This window comes from Camponotus vicinus, unplaced genomic scaffold, assembly GCF_025532165.1.
Source record: "Camponotus vicinus isolate PSW18456_S1 unplaced genomic scaffold, iyCamVici1.0 SCAF_13, whole genome shotgun sequence".
In the NCBI taxonomy this organism is placed as follows: Eukaryota; Metazoa; Arthropoda; class Insecta; order Hymenoptera; family Formicidae; genus Camponotus; species Camponotus vicinus.
Window position 1 is genome coordinate 11,538,223 of NW_028141949.1, and position 19,999 is coordinate 11,558,221.

General features: G+C 32.7%; 2 protein-coding genes and 1 pseudogene across 10 annotated transcripts in view; 1 reads left to right on the plus strand and 2 right to left on the minus strand.

The window, feature by feature from the left end:
- Hlk (hulk) overlaps nt 1-12,033 on the minus strand; it is a 42,338-nt gene extending 30,305 nt beyond the window's left edge. For 4 of the 5 annotated variants that reach the window (XM_083087209.1, XM_083087210.1, XM_083087208.1 and 1 more), the window contains exons 1-3: nt 11,657-12,033; nt 875-1,057; nt 485-625 (exon numbers count right to left, since the gene is read on the minus strand). In XM_083087209.1, coding sequence (XP_082943335.1) covers nt 485-625; nt 875-1,057; nt 11,657-11,987 — 655 coding nt within the window. In that variant the 5' untranslated portion in view covers nt 11,988-12,033. The remainder of the gene's footprint in view (nt 1-484; nt 626-874; nt 1,058-11,656) is intronic. The other variant, XM_083087211.1, reaches the window with a different exon arrangement.
- On the plus strand, nt 11,560-16,908 carry Cn (Kynurenine 3-monooxygenase cn). 5 transcript variants are annotated; one of them, XM_083087212.1, is made up of 12 exons: nt 11,560-12,395; nt 13,638-13,772; nt 13,873-13,942; nt 14,259-14,449; nt 14,565-14,613; nt 15,351-15,438; nt 15,506-15,677; nt 15,741-15,992; nt 16,076-16,165; nt 16,330-16,470; nt 16,554-16,715; nt 16,775-16,908. In XM_083087212.1, exons 2-12 carry the CDS (start codon nt 13,725-13,727, stop codon nt 16,853-16,855), a joined length of 1,344 nt encoding a protein of 447 aa, XP_082943338.1. In that variant the 5' UTR covers nt 11,560-12,395; nt 13,638-13,724; the 3' UTR covers nt 16,856-16,908. The 5 variants fall into 5 exon arrangements, with proteins under 5 accessions (XP_082943338.1, XP_082943339.1, XP_082943340.1 ...); XM_083087213.1 differs by having other exon boundaries at nt 11,560-12,285; XM_083087214.1 differs by having other exon boundaries at nt 11,560-12,210.
- Nucleotides 16,909-17,386: 478 nt separating this feature from the next.
- LOC145964150 (2-acylglycerol O-acyltransferase 1-like) lies at nt 17,387-19,647 on the minus strand (annotated as a pseudogene).
- Nucleotides 19,648-19,999: the final 352 nt, after the last annotated feature.

Consider the following 19,999-nt stretch of genomic DNA (forward strand, 5'->3'; position numbering starts at 1 on the left):
TTGATCGAAGCGATTTTTTTCATATAAAATGTGCGAGATCTTTTGTTATAATCACGGAACGTACATGTGATCATGGAACATACAATTTCAGATAATTTCTCTTTAATTATATTTCATGATTGATGATTACGTATAAATATTTGAAATTTATAATAAAAAAATCATATAAATTATTTCGTCTGAATATTTGAATATCTTATCAACTAAAATAATTTGTATTTAGATTTTTAATTAACACATCATTTCGATTTGTGTTTAATTTTTCAAAGTATTTTACGCGTAACTTATATTTTTTTGTACCTTGTATGTAGAGTTGTTTTACAAAACATTTTATAGTACGACAGCATGCTTGATATTCTATTGGAGATAAATCGGAGAACATTGGAAGATAACGTGCTCCGAATGGTTACGTGCGTTCTTCCGGGTATTGGATCGGAACATAATCTAATGTGTTTAACGAATAATAATAAAGAAAGCGACTTACAGAAAAGAACCGCCACAAAGTCCGTTTCCTCGACGATTTTCGTCAAAATCTTGGCATTAACTTCTTCGATGCGATCCGGCAAATCCATCGCTTCTAAGCTCGTGAGAAAATCCAATACATTTTCTTCATCCATCAGGTCACCTAAAATTAAACAAATGTCATGTATACATATTTTGTTGTTAGATTGGTAATTTTTAGTATTTTTTTTTTATAATTCTCAACGTTATATCAATAATAATAAATATAATCGTAATTATAAATAATAAATTTAGAAAGTGAATTATTAATTACATTATTAATTACATTATATTCATCGTGTATTCAAATAGATATTTAGTTATCTCAATAGAGGTTACTTTGTAGAAAAGATTAAAGAAGATTGAGGCTTACCTTCGTATATAATTGGTTCTTTTTCGCGGAAATACGTAAGAGCTGGGAAGTTTTTGATGCCATATTGCTTTGCCAGCCGTTTATCGTTGATTTTGACAAAGTCGACTCCAAAATGATCCGTATCGTCGTCGATTTTCTCCAATTCAGCCAGGACCTTGTCGCATGTGGTGCAACTTCGTGCATCTGTAATGAGAAAAATTTTTAATTAAGCCGAACACAATATCAAATAACGAAAAATAAAATATTTGCTGAAAAAATATCAATCGCAAATTAAATGGCTCGAATTTCCAACAAATAAAAACAATTTTATTCCTAATTTCATTTCAAGCATGCTTCACGCTTTCTTTCAGGTGGCTGTAAGGGAAAGAGACCCAATCTCTTTCTTCTACACATTTTCATCGTTTCTGTCTTGGCATTCTTGACGGGTTGAGCTCCATTCGAGCGTACAGAGACCGCACCGCTACTTCTGCGGTGACGGTTGAAGGTATTGGGTTACAATCATCGGCTATAGATATCAAGGTATTGTCCCCGATTGGTTTCCTTTCCATTTATATCGACCGCCATAATGTTTCGCGCGAACCTTGATTCGCGGTCATGTTGATGATAACGAGACGAGAACGATGTTTTGCTCATCGTCGCGTACACGCTTCGCGCACCCCACCATTTTTGGTGACGACTTCCTCAGAATAGAGCTAGAAGAAACAGGAGAGGTGGTTCCGATTCTCTTCCTCTCTATTTCTGTTGTCTTTTCGCTCGCTCTCGATTTTGCTCTCTGTCTTTCTCTCTCTTGTCTGCATATGTCCCCTGGTGTAGGAGTAGCCACTCTTTTCGTCACGCTTCTTTGCTCTTATGCGATCATATATCTACTTACTATTCTTTCTCTTTTCATCTCCATATATCTGTTTTTTTCTGTCTCTCTACCTCTTCGTCCACTGCCATCACTGGGAGTAACGTAATAGCATTCGTTAACGGACACCCCCGCAAAACAGAAGATTGGCAGAATGGTCTGACTAAGAGGCGCAAAGAGAGAAAGAGAAATAGATAGATAAATAAGTAGATAGATATGAAGGAGATAGAGTGCGAAGGAATTCTCGAAAAGTCGTGCCAGATAAATTGGACCATGTCCACCGGTTGCTGCTGTAATAATTGAAAGTTAAGAGAAATTGGACGATAACCCATTGACGAATACGAATGAAAAGATTCAACCAAACGTATGCTTACAGAGAAACAACAATTGATTGACACTTATACTGATATTATCGATATCTTTTAAAATTATACGACTCTGATTGTGTATTTCCTATATTTGAGATTTTGATATATATAGATCAATCATTTATAATGTCATTAAATAGTGTAAACAATAATTTATTCGTTTTTCAACTAAAGAACTTTGCGTGAGATTTGCTAAGTAATTAAATTATAATTTAAATTATAATTATAATTAAATTATAATTTAACCGAAATCATTGATTTTTGTTTCAATGTGTTGAGGGTTTTCAGAGACTGAAAAAAAATAGAAACGTTATACTCTTATTCGCTTATTCGGAGAGAACCACAAGCAAAAAGATCGTGAATGAATATAAATACAATGTCGTAAACAAATCTATTTTTACTCTATGTTTTGATACCGAAAGAATTATCGAGAAAGGTACTAAAACTTAAATGACACGTTTATATATTTCAATAGAATCATCGAAATTCGTTTGTAAAAAAAGTAGATTAAAACTATTAAATTATTACTAAAAAAATTAACAAACTACGTAAATATTTATCGTATAGTAAATGAGAGATTATATTAATTATTTGACAAAGATGACATTTTGTATTTGCGACATTGCTCCCGATTAAAGGCGACAGGTGCGTTCGTAGAACTATTTCGTTCGTCGTCACATCGACAGCTGCCACGAGGCATATAACTAAATTATGTTCGCTTCTCTGGCGAAGAATGCATATCCAATCGAGATGCAACTGTTGGTTAGCCTCAACTTTCGATAGTTTCGATCGATCAGCCGGGGATATTGAATGCATCTATATGCGCGATTTTCAATTCGATGTAATACCCAAGTAGTCGAAAATTCCGTTTTCATAGATATATTATAATCTTCTTCGGTCTTTTGAAATGGCAGAGAAATGAATGTGTTTTTATGGACCGAAGAATAGGCAAAAGCAATCGCGACAAATAATTAAATAATAAAAGATTGATTTTATAAAAAAAACTACAATGTGTGTGATTATGGCAAAATTATCATATTTTATTTAAAATAAATTTCTTCAGAGAGCACTGATACTATTGTACATTCAACGATTGAAACGAATGATAATTTGCAAAGATCCAATTTCGATATAGTTCGCAGCTTTTGTGGATTTCTAAAAATCTTTGAAAAGTTTTTCAACGATAGTTTTAATTCTTAGCTCGAAAACAAATATGCACCTTTATTGTATTTTCTCGATTTGGCTCTGCGTTCTTTTCATGAAATACATTATTTCAATGATATGATGATTAATTGACCCTTTCACTCACCATAGACATATGTATATTTAAAAAAAAAATTGTAACATAATTTCACTTTAATAAAATTTCGTAGGTATAGAAGTTTTTGTTTTTCAGAGACAAATGTTGCTCTTATCATTAAACTATCCTTCCGAGATCTTAATGACGTTGCACTTAAAAATAAATAAGTAATTTGTATCACGTACAATTTTTGCAATTTTTTAAAAATTAGTTTTACATAATTTAATCGTCGAATTGTGTATATACTACCATTATACAAGGAAGAGAGAAAGAGAGAAACGATGAGATCGAACGATGGCCAGTGCCTAGTTTACGAGCCACTAAAAATACAAGAACGAACGGCCTCGCCCATATCGTCGTCGTCGTCGTCGTCGTCTTCTTCTCGTCTTCGTCGCCGTTGTCCGCGGACATCTTCGCCAAGGACGCGCTCGCGACGCTCATGGTTTACAATTATATAGAGTAACGACCGACATTATAGCATGAAATTAAACGAGTGTTTGACTCGTCATCGTTGCTTTTTATTAAGCGCGCACGAGGAAAATTTAACTGATAAAAGAGATTCTCAAATTTAACTGATAAAAGAGATTCTCAAAATATGAAAAGAAGAGAGGGAGGAGATACACGTTTCGATCCCAAGAATTCGTTGTAATAACGAAATTTGTCTCGATGTTGAATCCGTAAAGTGGAGTAACAGTCATGAATAAATCGTCAAGTATAGTATACAATAAATTGGAGAGGAACATAGGAATAAATTGCACTATTCATCGCTGCGAAATATGGTTCGTATGTTATGTGTTCCCATGTGAGCTAAGACACGAAATTAGGCGGATGTACATGTTTATACGTATATAGATATACAAATTTGTGAGTGGAAAAATTATCTCGAAGAAACTGGACGATAATCAATAAGAAAAAAATCAGAAAATAAACACATACAAATTCCCCGAAAAATATTATTAATTACGTCGTTGCAATATATCGTTTAATTGTCATTGAATACGCGATCTTGTTATTTATCTCGTTCGAGATTGCGAATTCTCCAATATATATATATATATTGCTCCATATTGAAGAATTCGCAATCTCTCTCTCTCTCTCTCTCTGTGTGTGTGTGTGTGTATGTATGTATGTATATATTTTATATGTATATATATATATATATATATATATATATATATATATATATATATATATATATATATATATATCTGTAATACAATTTGTAATTATAAACTTGTTGATTGATCATAATTTTTCCATTTTTTTCATAAAAATCTCTAAAAGTCTCTAAGTCAGTATTTCCATAATGTCCACTATAGTAATAATTTTGCTGAGATATAACCTTCTTTCAGAAATAGAAGACAAAATATTTGCGGGCTCTCCCGCTTCACGAACAAATAAGACTAATCGTCACACGTGCGTAGAATGTTTCCGCTGTATTCGTGAGTCGCTCTATTTGTATGTATGCGCGCGAATTTATCTGTACGAGAGCCACCCATGCAATGGCCCAGATTGCTATTATGTCGGTAACGCTTCGAGTGTCACAGTCGCGAATGCCGTAGATTAAAAGAAAATCAGGAATTACGATGATAGTGGTGTGTAGAACGAGCTCTCGTATTTTTAAGCTTTTGATTCTTCACTGCAGCTATATTGGATCATGACGTTAAAGTTAAAAATAATAAAAACATTTTCTTAAATTATATAGAGGAAAAAATTGCTTCTTTCGCCATCATTTTTATTCGATGCTATGTAAAAAAATATACTGACCGAAATATACTGACAACTTCTTTCCTAATTGACTTTCATTAATAAGCAAGTTTAATTCAATCTATTGAGCATACTTTCAGCAAATATGAACATGATAGTTAATTAAAATATATCAAGATTGATTAAAGCTATCTATTTATCTCCCTTTCATAAGTCGAAAAAGATGAATTTTCAATATATTTCACGAATCTGTTTTATCAAATACAAATCACGACATACATGCAAAATAATTAATTTATTTCAATCTATAATACAAGAAGAAAATTTATACAATTTTTCACTTCTAATTCAATACAATATAAAATATTTTATTTACTTTTAAATCGTAAGATTAATGTTAATACATTTTGATATTGAAGATAAAATTACATATACATTATTGAAGAGAATATCTATCTGCATCTTTTTAATCCATTGATCCGGCTCTAGAAAACAGGGCCACGTGTACACGCAGAGTAAGTATTTCATCGTGACGCAGAGGCGGAAGAAGTACAGTCGATGAGTAATTTTAGATTTCTAGTCGAAAGAATGTCTAGGGCTCTCGAAATATCGATATTATTTTAAATGTTATTTTATTATACATTATTATACGGAAATTATTCCCGAAGTTCGCTTTTACGGTAAAAATTTTGTTAGATTTTAGAATATATCACGTATCAAAACTAATTTAACTATATTTAAGCGACCGTTGCATAAATTGTCAACTGCATAATGTATTATGTGCCAAGAGAGAAGAACTTTACAGTTTCTCTCTCAAATACCTCACCAGATATAACTCCAGTTCTCTCAATTACATTGTTTTTTGCGGATTATATAAACGCAATTAAATTCATAACTTTAAATTTTCGATAATCGTAGATCAGTAAGAACATCTTTTAAATATTATATTATTGCTCCAATTTGCTTTCAATATTGAAATAGTGAGATTTGAAGATGTTGCGAATTTAAGTTTTCTTTTTAAAAAAATGCGGTTTAAAAAATAATCAAGTTTTATTATATTATATTTTATAATTAATATAATTTAAATTTGGGAATTTTATCATTGATATTCATTACTTAATGTAGAGAATAATATCAGATTTTGTGACAGTGTACAGTGTATCCTGTTGAACTTATTAAAGACTAGAGTAATACTATCAATGATATCTCTCAAGACTACGTCAATATAGAGCAGCGATACAATGTCAATAGACACGCATGATAAAAAAAGATATATACGAATCCCTAAACCTAGTAACCTAGAAGAAAAGAATTCGACACGAGAGGTGATATGAGCTGCGAGGACGTTGCAGCTGGAAATAAATTCTATGCGTGAGCTCGATATTTGACGAGAGTGCTCCACTAATCAATCTATCGTATCTCTCTCGATAATCGTCTCCCTTCTTATTATATTTCGTGTAAGGAATTTTCCTGCTTTCGAATCTAAAAGATCTCGCATTATCTCATTTAAGAGACGTCAAACTTGTCCTTATTTTTTTTTCAAATAAATTTAAAGCGTCTAAAATTTTTGCTTCTCTTATCTATGAAATCAATAACTCAGAAATAATAACTTGTATTACTAACTATAACTTGTGAAACCAAAGAGCGAACTCAACCTAATGTAAGCAGTAACAAATTAAAGAGAGAGAGAGTGAGAGAGAGAGAGAAATCAATTTCACCCATATATGGATACATCGTACAGATGAGGAAGGAAACATCTGGAAATAGGTTCTGCTTGCGAGCTCGTCGTCCGGGTCCTCCGCAAACACCTTATGGTGTCCTCCGCTCACTCCGAGACATGGTATCTGTCTCTCTCTCTTTCTCTCTCTCTCTCTCTCTCTCTCTCTCTCTCTCTCTCTGTCTTTCTCATGGCCCTTGGAGAAACCGACCAGAACAGGTCCGTGTTACGCGACGACGAGCCGAACGCGATCTACGCGGTGGACAGGGTGGTCGCGGCTGGGACGGCATTATGTTTTCAGCGGAGACGATATAAGCCGAGAGGGGTAAGCGCGAAAATAACTTCTAACGTGTGCTAAAAGCGGCGTCCGCCGGAGCGCCAGCCTTGCTACAGCGCGTTTAAGAAGCGAGCGAATCTTTCAACGATTACACAGGTCTACAAGGTTTTGTTGTTGGGCAGCTGGGGCTCATTTCCGAAGTAATTTTCTGCGTAGAATCCGAATCCGAGGTCAGAATTGGCCCATCACGTCAGGATTTTGAGATATTTGAGGTTATATACTCGAAAAATGGCTTTTTGGGCTACTTTTGAGGTTATGTACAGGACGCACAAAATTTTTTAGCTCTTTTCTTCTAATTGCATTATTTAGTACTACTCTTTCCCTTCAAAATGAGCTGTCAAATGGTCATCTACGATTTTTCCTTGCAAAGTTACGGCCATTTTAAGATGACATGATGAATTCCAAACCCTGCGCCGTTATAGCCCAACAACCTCATGAGCATTCACATTAAACCTGTAAACTTTGAACTACAAACCCGAAAACCTGGACTGAAAACTGTATATATGGGTTTTTGGGGTCGCTGATTACGAATCTATACTAACTATAATTGTGGATTTAGTTATATAATAGGTTTGCGATCGATCTGAGATTAGATTAACCTCAAAAGTAGCCCAAAAAGCCATTTTTCGAGTATATAACCTCAAATATCTCAAAATCCTGACGTGATGGGCCAATTCTGACCTCGGATTCGGATTCTACGCAGAAAATTACTTCGGAAATGACCCCCAGCTGCCCAACAACAATCATGACCCCATTTTTTGTAGACCTGTGTTATCCTTTCGTTTGGATCGGCCGCTCTTGAATTTTCAGAATGTGTTTTCAGGATTCAATTCCGATCGATGCGGGAGGAGTATCGAACTATGAGAACGCAGAGGAATCTCGGAATCTTATATTCGTTTTCCTTTCTTGCAACAAATGGCTTGATGTCGAATATGTTTTATATTTTGTAATTTAAATTTAAATTTAAATAACTTCCTCTCCCGTAATTTTGCATACATACACACATATACAACGTGTCGCATTACACGCGCGATTTAAAGCTAAGCGAACGCTACGTTTCGGGACAATGTATTTTGAGTCGACGTGGTAAAGGTGAGCCAGTCGTGCTTATTGTCGGTGGCACGTTAGTGTTTGTTCGCGACCGAAAATCCGGGGTCGATTATATCACGCGATATTACGAAAAGATGATTCAAGAGAAAATTACGGTGACTATGCGAGCCCGAGTTCTCTCTCTCTCTCTCTCTCTCTCTCTCCCTCCCTCCCTCTCTCTTTCTCTCTCTCTCCCTCTCAGGCGACCGATACAGGTTGTTAGAAATTTGATTTCGAGACTCGTTCATTTTATTCCGTAAGATGTACACATCATACTTATGTAGATACGTTATAATATCCTTCATTCTTTCTAATTTCCGATTTAAGTCACAATTTTTATCAATTCTATATGTATAAAATTCGAATATGATATACAATTTAATTATTGTTAATTTAATTCAATCGCGGATGTTTTATTTTATAATTTGAATTCAAATTAACAATAAAAACAATTAATTTACAAAAATTACATATTAATGTATTACGTTTAATTGAGCGAACATTAAGATATTATTAAAATAAGATCGCAAATTAAATTTTGAATTTAAATTCAACGAATCGCGGTTGATGTTTTAACATCATGGCTCGTAAGCTTCTGCATCTTGTTATGCGTCACGTTAATGAGTCAGTTTTCGCTATATGTATTTCCTGGATTGCTCTCTAACGAGTAAATACCACGGATCCAGTTTTGCCTTCAATGTTGACGAAATGCGGATGTACACAATTTAAAAAAAAAATTAACGTGCATTTCACGTGATGTTCTAGTGACATGTCGGGGAGGGAGATACATTTAAATTTATAAAATTTTTTATCAATTTTAAAATTATTCTCGTAAAAAGATGCGAAGAGACACGTGCAACGTAAAAAGATATTTTTGCAGACATTCATTTCGACTGTTGAAAAAGGAGAGAAAGAGAAAGAGAAAGAGAGAGAGAGAAGGGGATTGTATTACATCAATTATCTTTGGGGAGCTCCGAAAGGCGTACACAAGCATGCATTTTGGCATGTTGCCATATGAGATATGACCTTCGGTATATTCAGCATATAGCAATTCAATATCAGTATTTTAAAACACATTTACTTAAATCGAGATTGTCCAATCTATCCTGATAATTTCTATCACCTAAGAGATTAACGAGAGGTAGCTTAAATTAAATTAATCATTTGTGCATGTTCGTGTAATTAAACTGCCAGATTAGCAAATTCAAAAAGCTACCTCGAGACAGACCGTCCTACTGAGCGGTCGTAGCACTTGGCAGAAGGAGGGAATTTAGTACCTGTTAATTCTCACGTGAGGGTAATTTGCGGGAGTAGAATTATCGTTTACGAAGCGTGTATCGATAAAACGTATCGTTATGACAAACCTGTAACTTTTCACGAGAGTTATGTTTATACGATAGTTATCCCTCCGAAAATAAGAAAATAGTGAAAACCCGAAATTTTATATTCGAATTACAAATATGGGCAAGAAAAACTTAACTTTTTTTTTGGAAACGATTTATTTACGTGCGCTGTCGTGAGCTACGGCAAAATATTTTGGCCTGCAAAATGTAATCACATTACTGTTTTTCATCGGTGTATCATCTCGTATATAAGGTTACTCTTTTCTTCGCTGCATATATAGAACAGTTTCAATGACGAACAGCGTTCCGTAACTCTGACTGTAGCTTTCATCAACACCCACTCGTGTTATATAATGTACTAACGACGAGCCCGGAAAATGTTAATGCGTTTTCATGATTAGAAAAGAATGCCATAAAAGGCGAAGAATCGATAAAGATTACATGCGGATGTCGTCGATTATATGATTCTACACAAGAATGCATCGTAAGATAAAATCGTAAGGTATGAATCTTTAAAAAGATCAAAATAATCTATTTAATTTATAAAAAATCATTTATATAAAATCTGCATTTTAATGTCATAATTTGTCAAACTTGTATATTTCATCATCTTGATTAATATTTGCTGCTATTTCTCTCTCTCTCTCTCTTTTTTTTATATTTTCATTTATCACAACGATAGTACACATTATTTTATTTTGTAATTATTATTATATCTTTTTCTATACATATGTGAATTATTTTAATTTATTTAATATTTATTGCTTAAAATTAATATTAAATCAATATACAAATATTGATTGCTACCAGATACGGCTCCTGTTGTGGTATCATTTGCTTGTCATAGGAATTCCTAGTTACTCTTATGATTTAAATGGGAAAATATACTAGTTTATTCGAGTAAAAAAATAAATAAGAAATAGGAACTTTTTTATCTTCCCCTTTATATTAACGAAATATGATATGTAGATGTGGATAAGAGAACAAGAATGACCACACGAGTCGCGGCGCGCAGCATTCCACTTGCGAGTGCCAAATCACAAGAATCGAAACGTGAGTTCGATGTCGATACGAATATAGACGCGAATCACAGCTACGTGGATCGTGCTCGCGCGATTTCGTAAAATCGCGCGACCGTCGCGCGATCTTATATGAAACGACGTTTCATATCGATGCGAATTTCAAAATGCGTCGTCAATTTTAGGATTAGAAAAGGAATGTCACTCCACTGGAAAATTGTTTAACACGTCCAGCAATACAAAGCTTTTACATCGTTGCGTAAAAGTGTCATCTGGGTAAAAATGTCTCTCTGGGTAGCTGTCTTATCATTATGAAAAATACCTCTGTGAAAATAAAATTATAAATATATAAATATTAATATATATGTTTTATATATATATATACATATATACATACATATATATAACATATATATTAATATTTATATATTTATAATTTTATTAATATTATATATATATATATATATATATATATATATATATATATATATATATATACATAAATATATATATATATATATTTATACATAAATATATTAATATATATTTTTATATATAAATATTAATATACATATATTTAATATATATATATATATATATATATATATATATATATATATATGTGTGTGTGTGTGTGTGTGTGTGTGTGCGCGCGCGCGCGCGCGTGTGTGTGTGTAAAATATATGTATATTAATATTTATATATAAAAATATATATTAATGTATTTATGTATAAATAAATAAATATATATATATATATATATATATATATATATATATATATAATATTAATAAAATTATATACATATATATATATATATATATATATATAAATTTATATGTATATATATTTATATTATTATATTATCTTATTTAGAAATTTATACATAATGTGTAGATTTTGTCCGTGCATACATCGTTAATTTAGGGGGTTGCGTCGTACGTGTCGTCACTGCTCGTTCATCGCGAAGCAATTGTTATAGCACGGCCACGGTTTGTGCGCGACGTACACGAAGAAAGACTGGTTAAAGCATGAGAACGGAGAGCGACACTTACACCAATACACGGCAACAAAGTCCTTTTCGTTAAGGAGCCGTTCGAGTTGCTTGGCAGTGACTTCCTCGATCACCGGCTCGGCCTCTCGCTGCTTGCCGGCCGTGCCGCGGGACGGGGTCGACTCCTCGGCGGCTTTCGTCCTTGCGGCGGCGTCAACGTGACCCAAGAGGATCGAGATCAACGCTAGCACGGCAAAAAGGACCATCGCCCTCGGGTAATCCGTCGTCGTCGGCATCGCAGGGCCGCGGGTGGCAATACTCCGCCTTCTTCTTCGCCAGCACCACCACCATCGGCCGAACCGTACCGCCGAACCGTCGTTCGCCGTCAACATCGCCGCACTGACTGCCGCGCATCGGCTATTTTTGATTTTTCGGACAGCGTCGGCCACGCAGGCAGAACGGCCAACGGCAAAGACGATGATGACGAAGACCTAGATGAAGACGAAGACCGACACGAAGACGACGGTGATGATGAGGAGGACAATGGCGATGGTCACGATGACGTCGCTGCACCACGTTTTCGCTTCGTTGCACCATCCGTCATCCATTTCGGGGGTAGCGTCTTAAAGCTCCCCGATTTCGATAAGATATATGCGGTCAAGGAAGATATATCCGTCAATTGACAATTGAGTATAAAAATCTTGGATAAATAAATCGGCATCTCATTTCAGAAATATGCTATTTTTTCATATAAAATGACATTTGAATCTGGCTCAAAATATGGAAATATTCGATCACAAGTATATCATCTTCCTATTATCGATATTTTCTTTTAAATTTCGATAGTTTAAATGACTAAAATAAAATAAAGTAACTCTCCATACATAATATTTGCATCGCTCAAAATATTTAATTGCTTGCGAAAATCTCGAAATGTATTTCAAAATCTCAGAATCTATTACTTCTTGATAGATTTTTCTTCTTTATCGAGGAAGATTTTAAAGAATACCAATGTACTTATATATTTTTTTTAAATTTTATATTAAATAGATATAGAGATAAATGCTAGAAATTTTAAACTACAAAGGCAGGAATGATAATTTCAAATTATATCGAATATTTCGCAGCTTTGATTTTTAGCAAACTGCTCTTTGTCTATTAATAACAATTTTGAAAAGTACTATAATATTTGCATTTCTGATATATAATAAAAGTAATAGAATATACAATTACATTACGTCTTACTAAATATAATTTAATATAAAATGTGTTTATAATATTGAAATATGATGAAATATAAATTCTACATTTGAGAATGAATTTTTTGCTATATCATTCATAATTAATCATTATTTACTAGTAATAAATGAAATAAATTATAAAGTATCACGGTTACTACGTCGTCGCTTAACGCCATCTTGAGTTTCCTTTTGCTCTCTTCTTCATTAATTGCTTCTTCATACATGCGAAAATATTTGTCATTCACTCACAAAAATATATTAATTATGATCACGCGCATTAATCGGTAGATAATTGCATGGTATATTTGATAATTGCATGACACTCTCGATGTTGATCACACGCGACATTTTACTTTATTATACTGTGATGAGAAAACGATTATACATAGTTATGATTTTTGTATAAAGTTTGACACTACAGAAAAGTATGATTAATTTGCGAAATACTCTCGCAGCAATATTATTTTTGTTGCTGACAAATATTTTCCTTTTTTAAGATGTTTATCTTATATTTTAACGCAATTGTGAATTTTTAAATGCACGAGTTAAAATTATAATATAAATCTCTGCATATAATTTGTAATAATATATGAAAAATATATTGACACACACATACAGTATAATATAAAAGAATGTGGAACAAACTTATTAATATTTAATTTAAAGAATTCAAAGAATTTAATTATTTATCAAGTTAAATAGTTAAAGCTCTCTTATATCTTTAATAAATATAATATAATGTGTAATATAATATAAATTTATTAAAGTTTCAATTTCTTTCGAATCCTTAACAATGACTAGTAATCAATGCGGGGTGCAAAGATGTATATAAAGGACGTGAGCACGGTTTGCTGATACAGTTAGTCAGTAGCCCCGATACACAACGGAATGGCAGAAGTGGAAGGGAAGCGTATTGCCATTGTCGGAGGCGGTTTGGTGCGTGAGATTGCATTGAAAGAATACAAATTTTTTACTTTTTCGATTTTGGTGCAAAGAAAAAGACGTGAAAAAAAGAGAGTTATTGTCTTCGTTGCAGGTTGGAGCATTAGCCGCGTGTTTTTTCGCTAAAAGAGGCCATCAGGTAGTCGTCTATGAATATCGATCAGGTAAATAATACTAAAAATTATATTAAAATTCTCGTATAATTATTAATTTTATCATAATTTACCGTCGGAAATTAATATTCCTTCGTCATTCATTATAATACTAATTCATTAAGATTGATATGCAAATTGACACATATATGACATCTTTTTATCAATATAATTAATAAATTACGTTAACAAAATTTAGTTAAACGACATTCTAGAGAGACCATAGTTGTAATCTATGAAATATTAGAATATTTCCTCGAATATATTCTGAATTTTTTAATTCATATCTCAACTCGATGATTGTAATCTCAAATCTTGAAATCTTTAGATTTACGAATGGAAGATTCATCTGGTCAAAGCATTAATCTAGCGCTGTCATTTCGTGGCCGAGAGGCTTTAAGAGCGGTCGATCTCGAAGATACTTTGGTAAAACAGAACGGTACTAGCATGCGCGGCAGAATGCTTCACGATAAGAATGGTAATCTGAAAGAAGTTCTTTACGATAGTGTCAAGGGAAATGTGAGTTCATGTTCATCAATTTATTACTTCAAACTATCAAAATGTCTTTTGCATTCTAGTGCGTAACTTTGCGTATCGTTTATGCGTTTCGACACGTTAATTATCTCTTTTGCAGTGCATCTATTCCATTAACAGGCGATATCTTAATGTGATTCTATTGGATGGTATGACTATTTTTGTTACTACTCAAACTATAGATATGGACGATTTATCAAATGATTTTTAATATATAAACGATACAGCGGTAATTTTACATCAGAAAATAAATTAAAAATAAATTTAAAATGCGGAAAAAATTGTATATAAAACTTTTTGTATTGTAAAAGCAGTTGAGATAGAAAATTAGATAACACACAACTTTTAATTCTTCTGTAGTGAAACTCTAGTTAACCATTACTCAGGTTCTTTTTAACTAATGGTTCATTGCCTGCCGATTGAGAAGAACTTATAAATGAAGATCGAAACTAATTTCGTTGCAGAAACGGAAAAATACTAAAAAAAATGTATTGCGAATACTTTGTAGCACACATGGATAATATATTTCTTTTTTTTCTCTTAATCGATATTTTTTACCTTAATTTATTTAAAAAAGAAATACCACATTTCTTAATTATCTCAATCATCTTATAAATTAAAGCTGATGATTGGATATGAAAAATAAAAAACTACTTTTTTTTAATCAAGTCAAGTTACAAGATCTACATGTGCATGATATCTGATGACATCGTATATGTGAAGCCGCAAAAATTTTGCGCGTATCACCTTACTTGTGACACCCCTTTCTATAACGTAGACTTGAGTCGCGTGAACATAATATCGAGTAAAACCAGTACGATGCAAAAATTAATTCAAGTAAACAATTTGAATCTCATTCCATCGATTTTTTACATTTTATCGATAGCCGCGGAGAAATATCCAAAGGTGCAAATCAATTTTAATAAAAAACTCGTGGATGCCGATTTGGATAAGGGAAAAATGAAATTTTTAAAGTGAGTAAGCATCGTGACCGAACAAGCGAGCGTATTTATTCCGCTTAACTATATCTCTTGTTTTTAGTGTGAAAACGGGAACGATAGAAGATGCAGAAGCTGATTTGATAATTGGTGCCGACGGTGCGTACTCGAAAGTACGAAAAATTATGGCTAAAAGACCGCTCTTTAATTGCACACAAACATATATTGAGCACGGTTACGTCGAACTTTCCGTGCCGGCTGGAAAAAATAACGAGGTAAGTATCACAATAATTCCAATTGAATCGCATTTGTTTGACCTACGGACAATTTCTCGATAGTTTGCGATGAGCGGTAACAATCTTCATATTTGGCCGCGTGGTGAATTCATGATGACTTCGTTACCGAACAAAGATCGCACGTTTACTGGCAATTTGTTCGCTCCATTTCATGTGCTGGAAAAACTGAAAACACCCGTGACGTTATTAAAATTCTACGATGAGCATTTTCCTGATCTTTTGCGGCTAATCGGCGAGCAGAGATTGGTGCAACAGTTCTTCGAAAAAGAACCGCAAACGTTAATATCGATTAAGGTTAATTTCCATTTTATTAGCACACTTTATTTCATAACCGTTCGATTTATTTGGATAAGCATGATGTGGCATCCATCTTGCAGTGTAAACCTTATCACGTTGGGAAAATTGCTCTTATAATTGGCGACGCAGCACATGCGATGGTTCCGTTTTATGCTCAAGGAATGAATGCTGTAAGTGATTTTATCGAATTGATAAAATAATTTTATCAATTATTTTTTATCGCACTTAGAGAAAAACGTGTAACGCAATTATGCGATATTAATATACACATGTGCGGAACAAAATATATAGTAAACAGAATATTCTTTTATAAAATATTTATTTATTCTATCAGGGATTTGAGGATGTTTTATTGCTCGATGAATTAATGGAATGCTATAATTCGGACTTTGCTAAAATTCTGCCGAAATTTTCGGAATTACGATGCGACGACGGCCATGCGATATGTGACCTTGCAATGTATAATTATCTGGAGGTTTATTTATCGTGACAATATTTACCATTATTGGATGTCTCTATTGAATTGAAAGAAATTAAGCATGTTTTTATGTCTTTCAGATGAGAGATTTAGTAATGAGAAAATCTTTCTTTCTACGAAAATTCGTGGACAGAATTTTGTATACGTTCATTCCCAATTCCTGGATACCGCTTTATTCCAGCGTGCATTTTACTCGTATGAGTTTTCGCGAATGCATAGCCCATAAGGAATGGCAGGACAAGGTACGAGAATAAGATAAAAACATAGTAAAAATGGTTCAAAAACGATTTTTTTATTATAGGTATTAAGAATGAATCTTTGGTGTTTTGGAATTTTTATTGTAGCCGTTTTAGCTATTTTTCTAGCGCAAAGTACCATCTGAATGCGATCACTTATCAAATGCCATTTATACATTATAATCTAATGATAATAAAAATATAATTATTAAAATTAATAATTACCTAAAAATCGTTTTTAATAAAACAATTTTTTTATTATTCGTATACATGACTGTTTTTGTAATTTGCAGTGACACGTTTAATTGCTCGATTTGCCCACACAATAATTGCAATCTTCTATTATATTTACTTATTAATTTACTAAATTTGGCTTTTGTATATTTTTATTTAGAAAAATAGAAATTTTACTTTATTTTAATTGATTCTTTTGTATAGAAATATCATAAAACGATATATAGATGTATAATATAAAACTCGTGTGATTATATTAAATCAATATAATCAAATTGAGTCAAATGAATATATATAACATAATAATACATATTAAATACATATCTAATACTTTCGTTTTCCGAAATATTTTAAACTTCTTAAGAAAATGACAATTAGTTGGAGAAACTTGCAAATAAAGTAACAAATTTATAATTTAGGTGATATCATCTTATTGAGCACGTATCACAAGTCGATTTCGAAAGTAGTTGTTTCCGCATTTTTGATATAATTGTATTTTTGCGTTTCAAAAAACTCAATTAAATGTTCCATAAATTTTTTGTGATTTTCATCAATTTGCTCAGCTGTGAGTTTCTCTATTTTCGGCAGCTCGAAAGGACTGCCATCTGCAAAATGAAGAAAGGAAACATAACAATTTATAGAGAATAAAAGAAGATAATATTAAAAAAATTTAATATACACATGTCATAACGTATATATTAAATTATGAAATGTAGTGAGAACTTTACCGACTACGGCACAGGTAATCGATTTGAAATAAGACCAAACAAATACTGAAAGAATCCTCTACCCGAAAAAATGACCGGCGCCAATCCTATGACATTGCGAATATAGTTCTGAATACATCTTAAAGTTGATCCTTCTGTATTGTACACTTGATTGTATAAATCCGTTTCGCCAAAGGAGAAAACTACGTGAACGGGTGTGCTGAATTATGAAATATTAGATTTGAATCGTGTTCACCATCACGTGTGTACTATCATCGTGGTTTTATACATGAAACTTTTTTCCTCTCTCTTTCCTTCTCTCTTATTTTTCTTAATATATGATTTATTCTATTATAATTTATTACAAATAATAAATATGATTAATGCAAAAATATATCTAAAAATAAAAAAAAAAATAATTAGTCGCTTATCCATGTTTTAAAGCGAGTTTCATAAAGGCTCTTTCTCTTTTTCACGATGATACGGTAAATACTTGGTAACGATTCCTTAGATTCAGAAGCACCGCCGACGATGAATATCGTAGCTCTTCCGGTATGAGGGCTCTTTGGCGGTGCCGATGATAAATACTCGAGACTTTTCGCATTAGCAGCGCAATAACATATTTGGGAACCATTGTTTCTTAATTGTGTATATTGAATGTGTTTTATCAATTAAATGATCAATGTCTAAAATGATTTCGTTTTTTTTTCTTTTTTTTCGAAATGATTCTCATAATTTTTTCTTCGCAATACAAGATTATTTTTATAACGGTAGGTTAAGTCATTTCTCTTGTAAAATTTTTTTCTTCTATTAATTCCGTCTAAAAAAAAAGTTAAGGAGCACTTTTTTACAGACAAAGAAAATGGTAACATATGTCACCTTTCAAGTTGACGTAACGTAAAAACTCGAATATATTTACATATGCTGTACCGATATTGAAAGTATTCAATAGAATATTGAAAGATTTATGAAATAGAGGATTATACAACCGTAAAAAGTAATACCAAGAGTTTTTACCTAAGAAGTAAACTCATTCTCCGAATAGAGGTATTTTGAAGTTTTGATCAAGAGTAATTGTGCGTCTATCTAGTCCAGGAAATAACTTGCCACAGCCCATTGCATCCGTTGCGAATGAACCTAATACTCCATTGATAAAACCCTATGGGGTACGGAGATGAAAAAGATAAGAATTCGTTGCAGATCGACCGTTTTCACTAACTTTAGCGAAAAATAATGCAAAAGTAACGCCAAAATACGTTATTTCTTATTCTATTTATCCATGAATAACTGAAATATAAGATATAATCATTCTTTAAACTTTAACGATTCTCATTTTAAGTAAATTTCTTTTTATCGCCCCTAAGCTACACGTGTCACAACAGATTTTTTATTACATATAATCGTTGTACATTGATTAATTATCTCGAGGAAAAATAACAATAGGAAAAATTTTTTATTCCACAACAGTTTTCATATGGACACTTTATATCAGAATCGTTTCAAAACCGACAAAGAAATTAATAAAATTGCATTACCTTCTGCCACTACGCAAGTATTCGTAATACACTCAGAGGAAATACAGTAGCATAAAGTAACGTATTGTATCGCGATCACCAAGGTCTGTAATCTTCTTTCCAGAGGTATGTTTAACGACACGAATTTTACACCTCGAATTTCCATATTTTTCGCCGGGGTTTCGTTTCAAATTTATTAGATCATTGGAGAGGATCCAGTCCTTCCGCTTTATTTTGCGCTATATCTCACCTGCGATTAGAAACTCCATATTGTATTTTTTCTTCTCGACCTCTTCCAACGAGAACTGGTTGTGTCGCTTCGGCTGATTGCAGATGAAGTTTTTTATCAACTAGACGAACTGACGAACGCATAAAATCTATTTTCGATACGTAAAGAATGGATTTTATATCTCCGTCTTATATATGTGCTCTCTTTATGATTCTCTATTCATAATCTTCGATCGATATATTTTTCTCTTTTTATTCTACGACACTCCGCGTCATTATGTTTACTTATTCGTTTTATGTAACTATGACGTTATATGATACGGGCGCGACGAAAAAAGCGAAAAGAGAGGAATGTGACAATGCAATTTGAATGCAAGGATTGTATATAAATTTACTCGTTACATTCACAGATAATACGCTCATTTGAATAAGTAACGTTTTTATTTTTAATTTTAAATTACTACGAAAGTACATTATTTCTCATAAGAAATTGGAACAATGCCAGATATATATATATATATATATATATATATATATATATATATATATATATATATATATATACAGGGTGAGCCATTTTAATTAACGCACGCAATTATTTCGGAAA

What these genes read in the sequence shown, in the direction of transcription:
- Cn (XM_083087212.1), top strand. Translation starts at nt 13,725, where the DNA reads ATGGCAGAAGTGGAAGGGAAGCGTATTGCCATTGTCGGAGGCGGTTTG. An exon ending in CCATTGTCGGAGGCGGTTTG is followed by an intron (nt 13,773 to 13,872) that starts GTGCGTGAGATT and finishes TCTTCGTTGCAG; the next exon opens with GTTGGAGCATTAGCCGCGTG. An exon ending in AAACGTTAATATCGATTAAG is followed by an intron (nt 15,993 to 16,075) that starts GTTAATTTCCAT and finishes TCCATCTTGCAG; the next exon opens with TGTAAACCTTATCACGTTGG.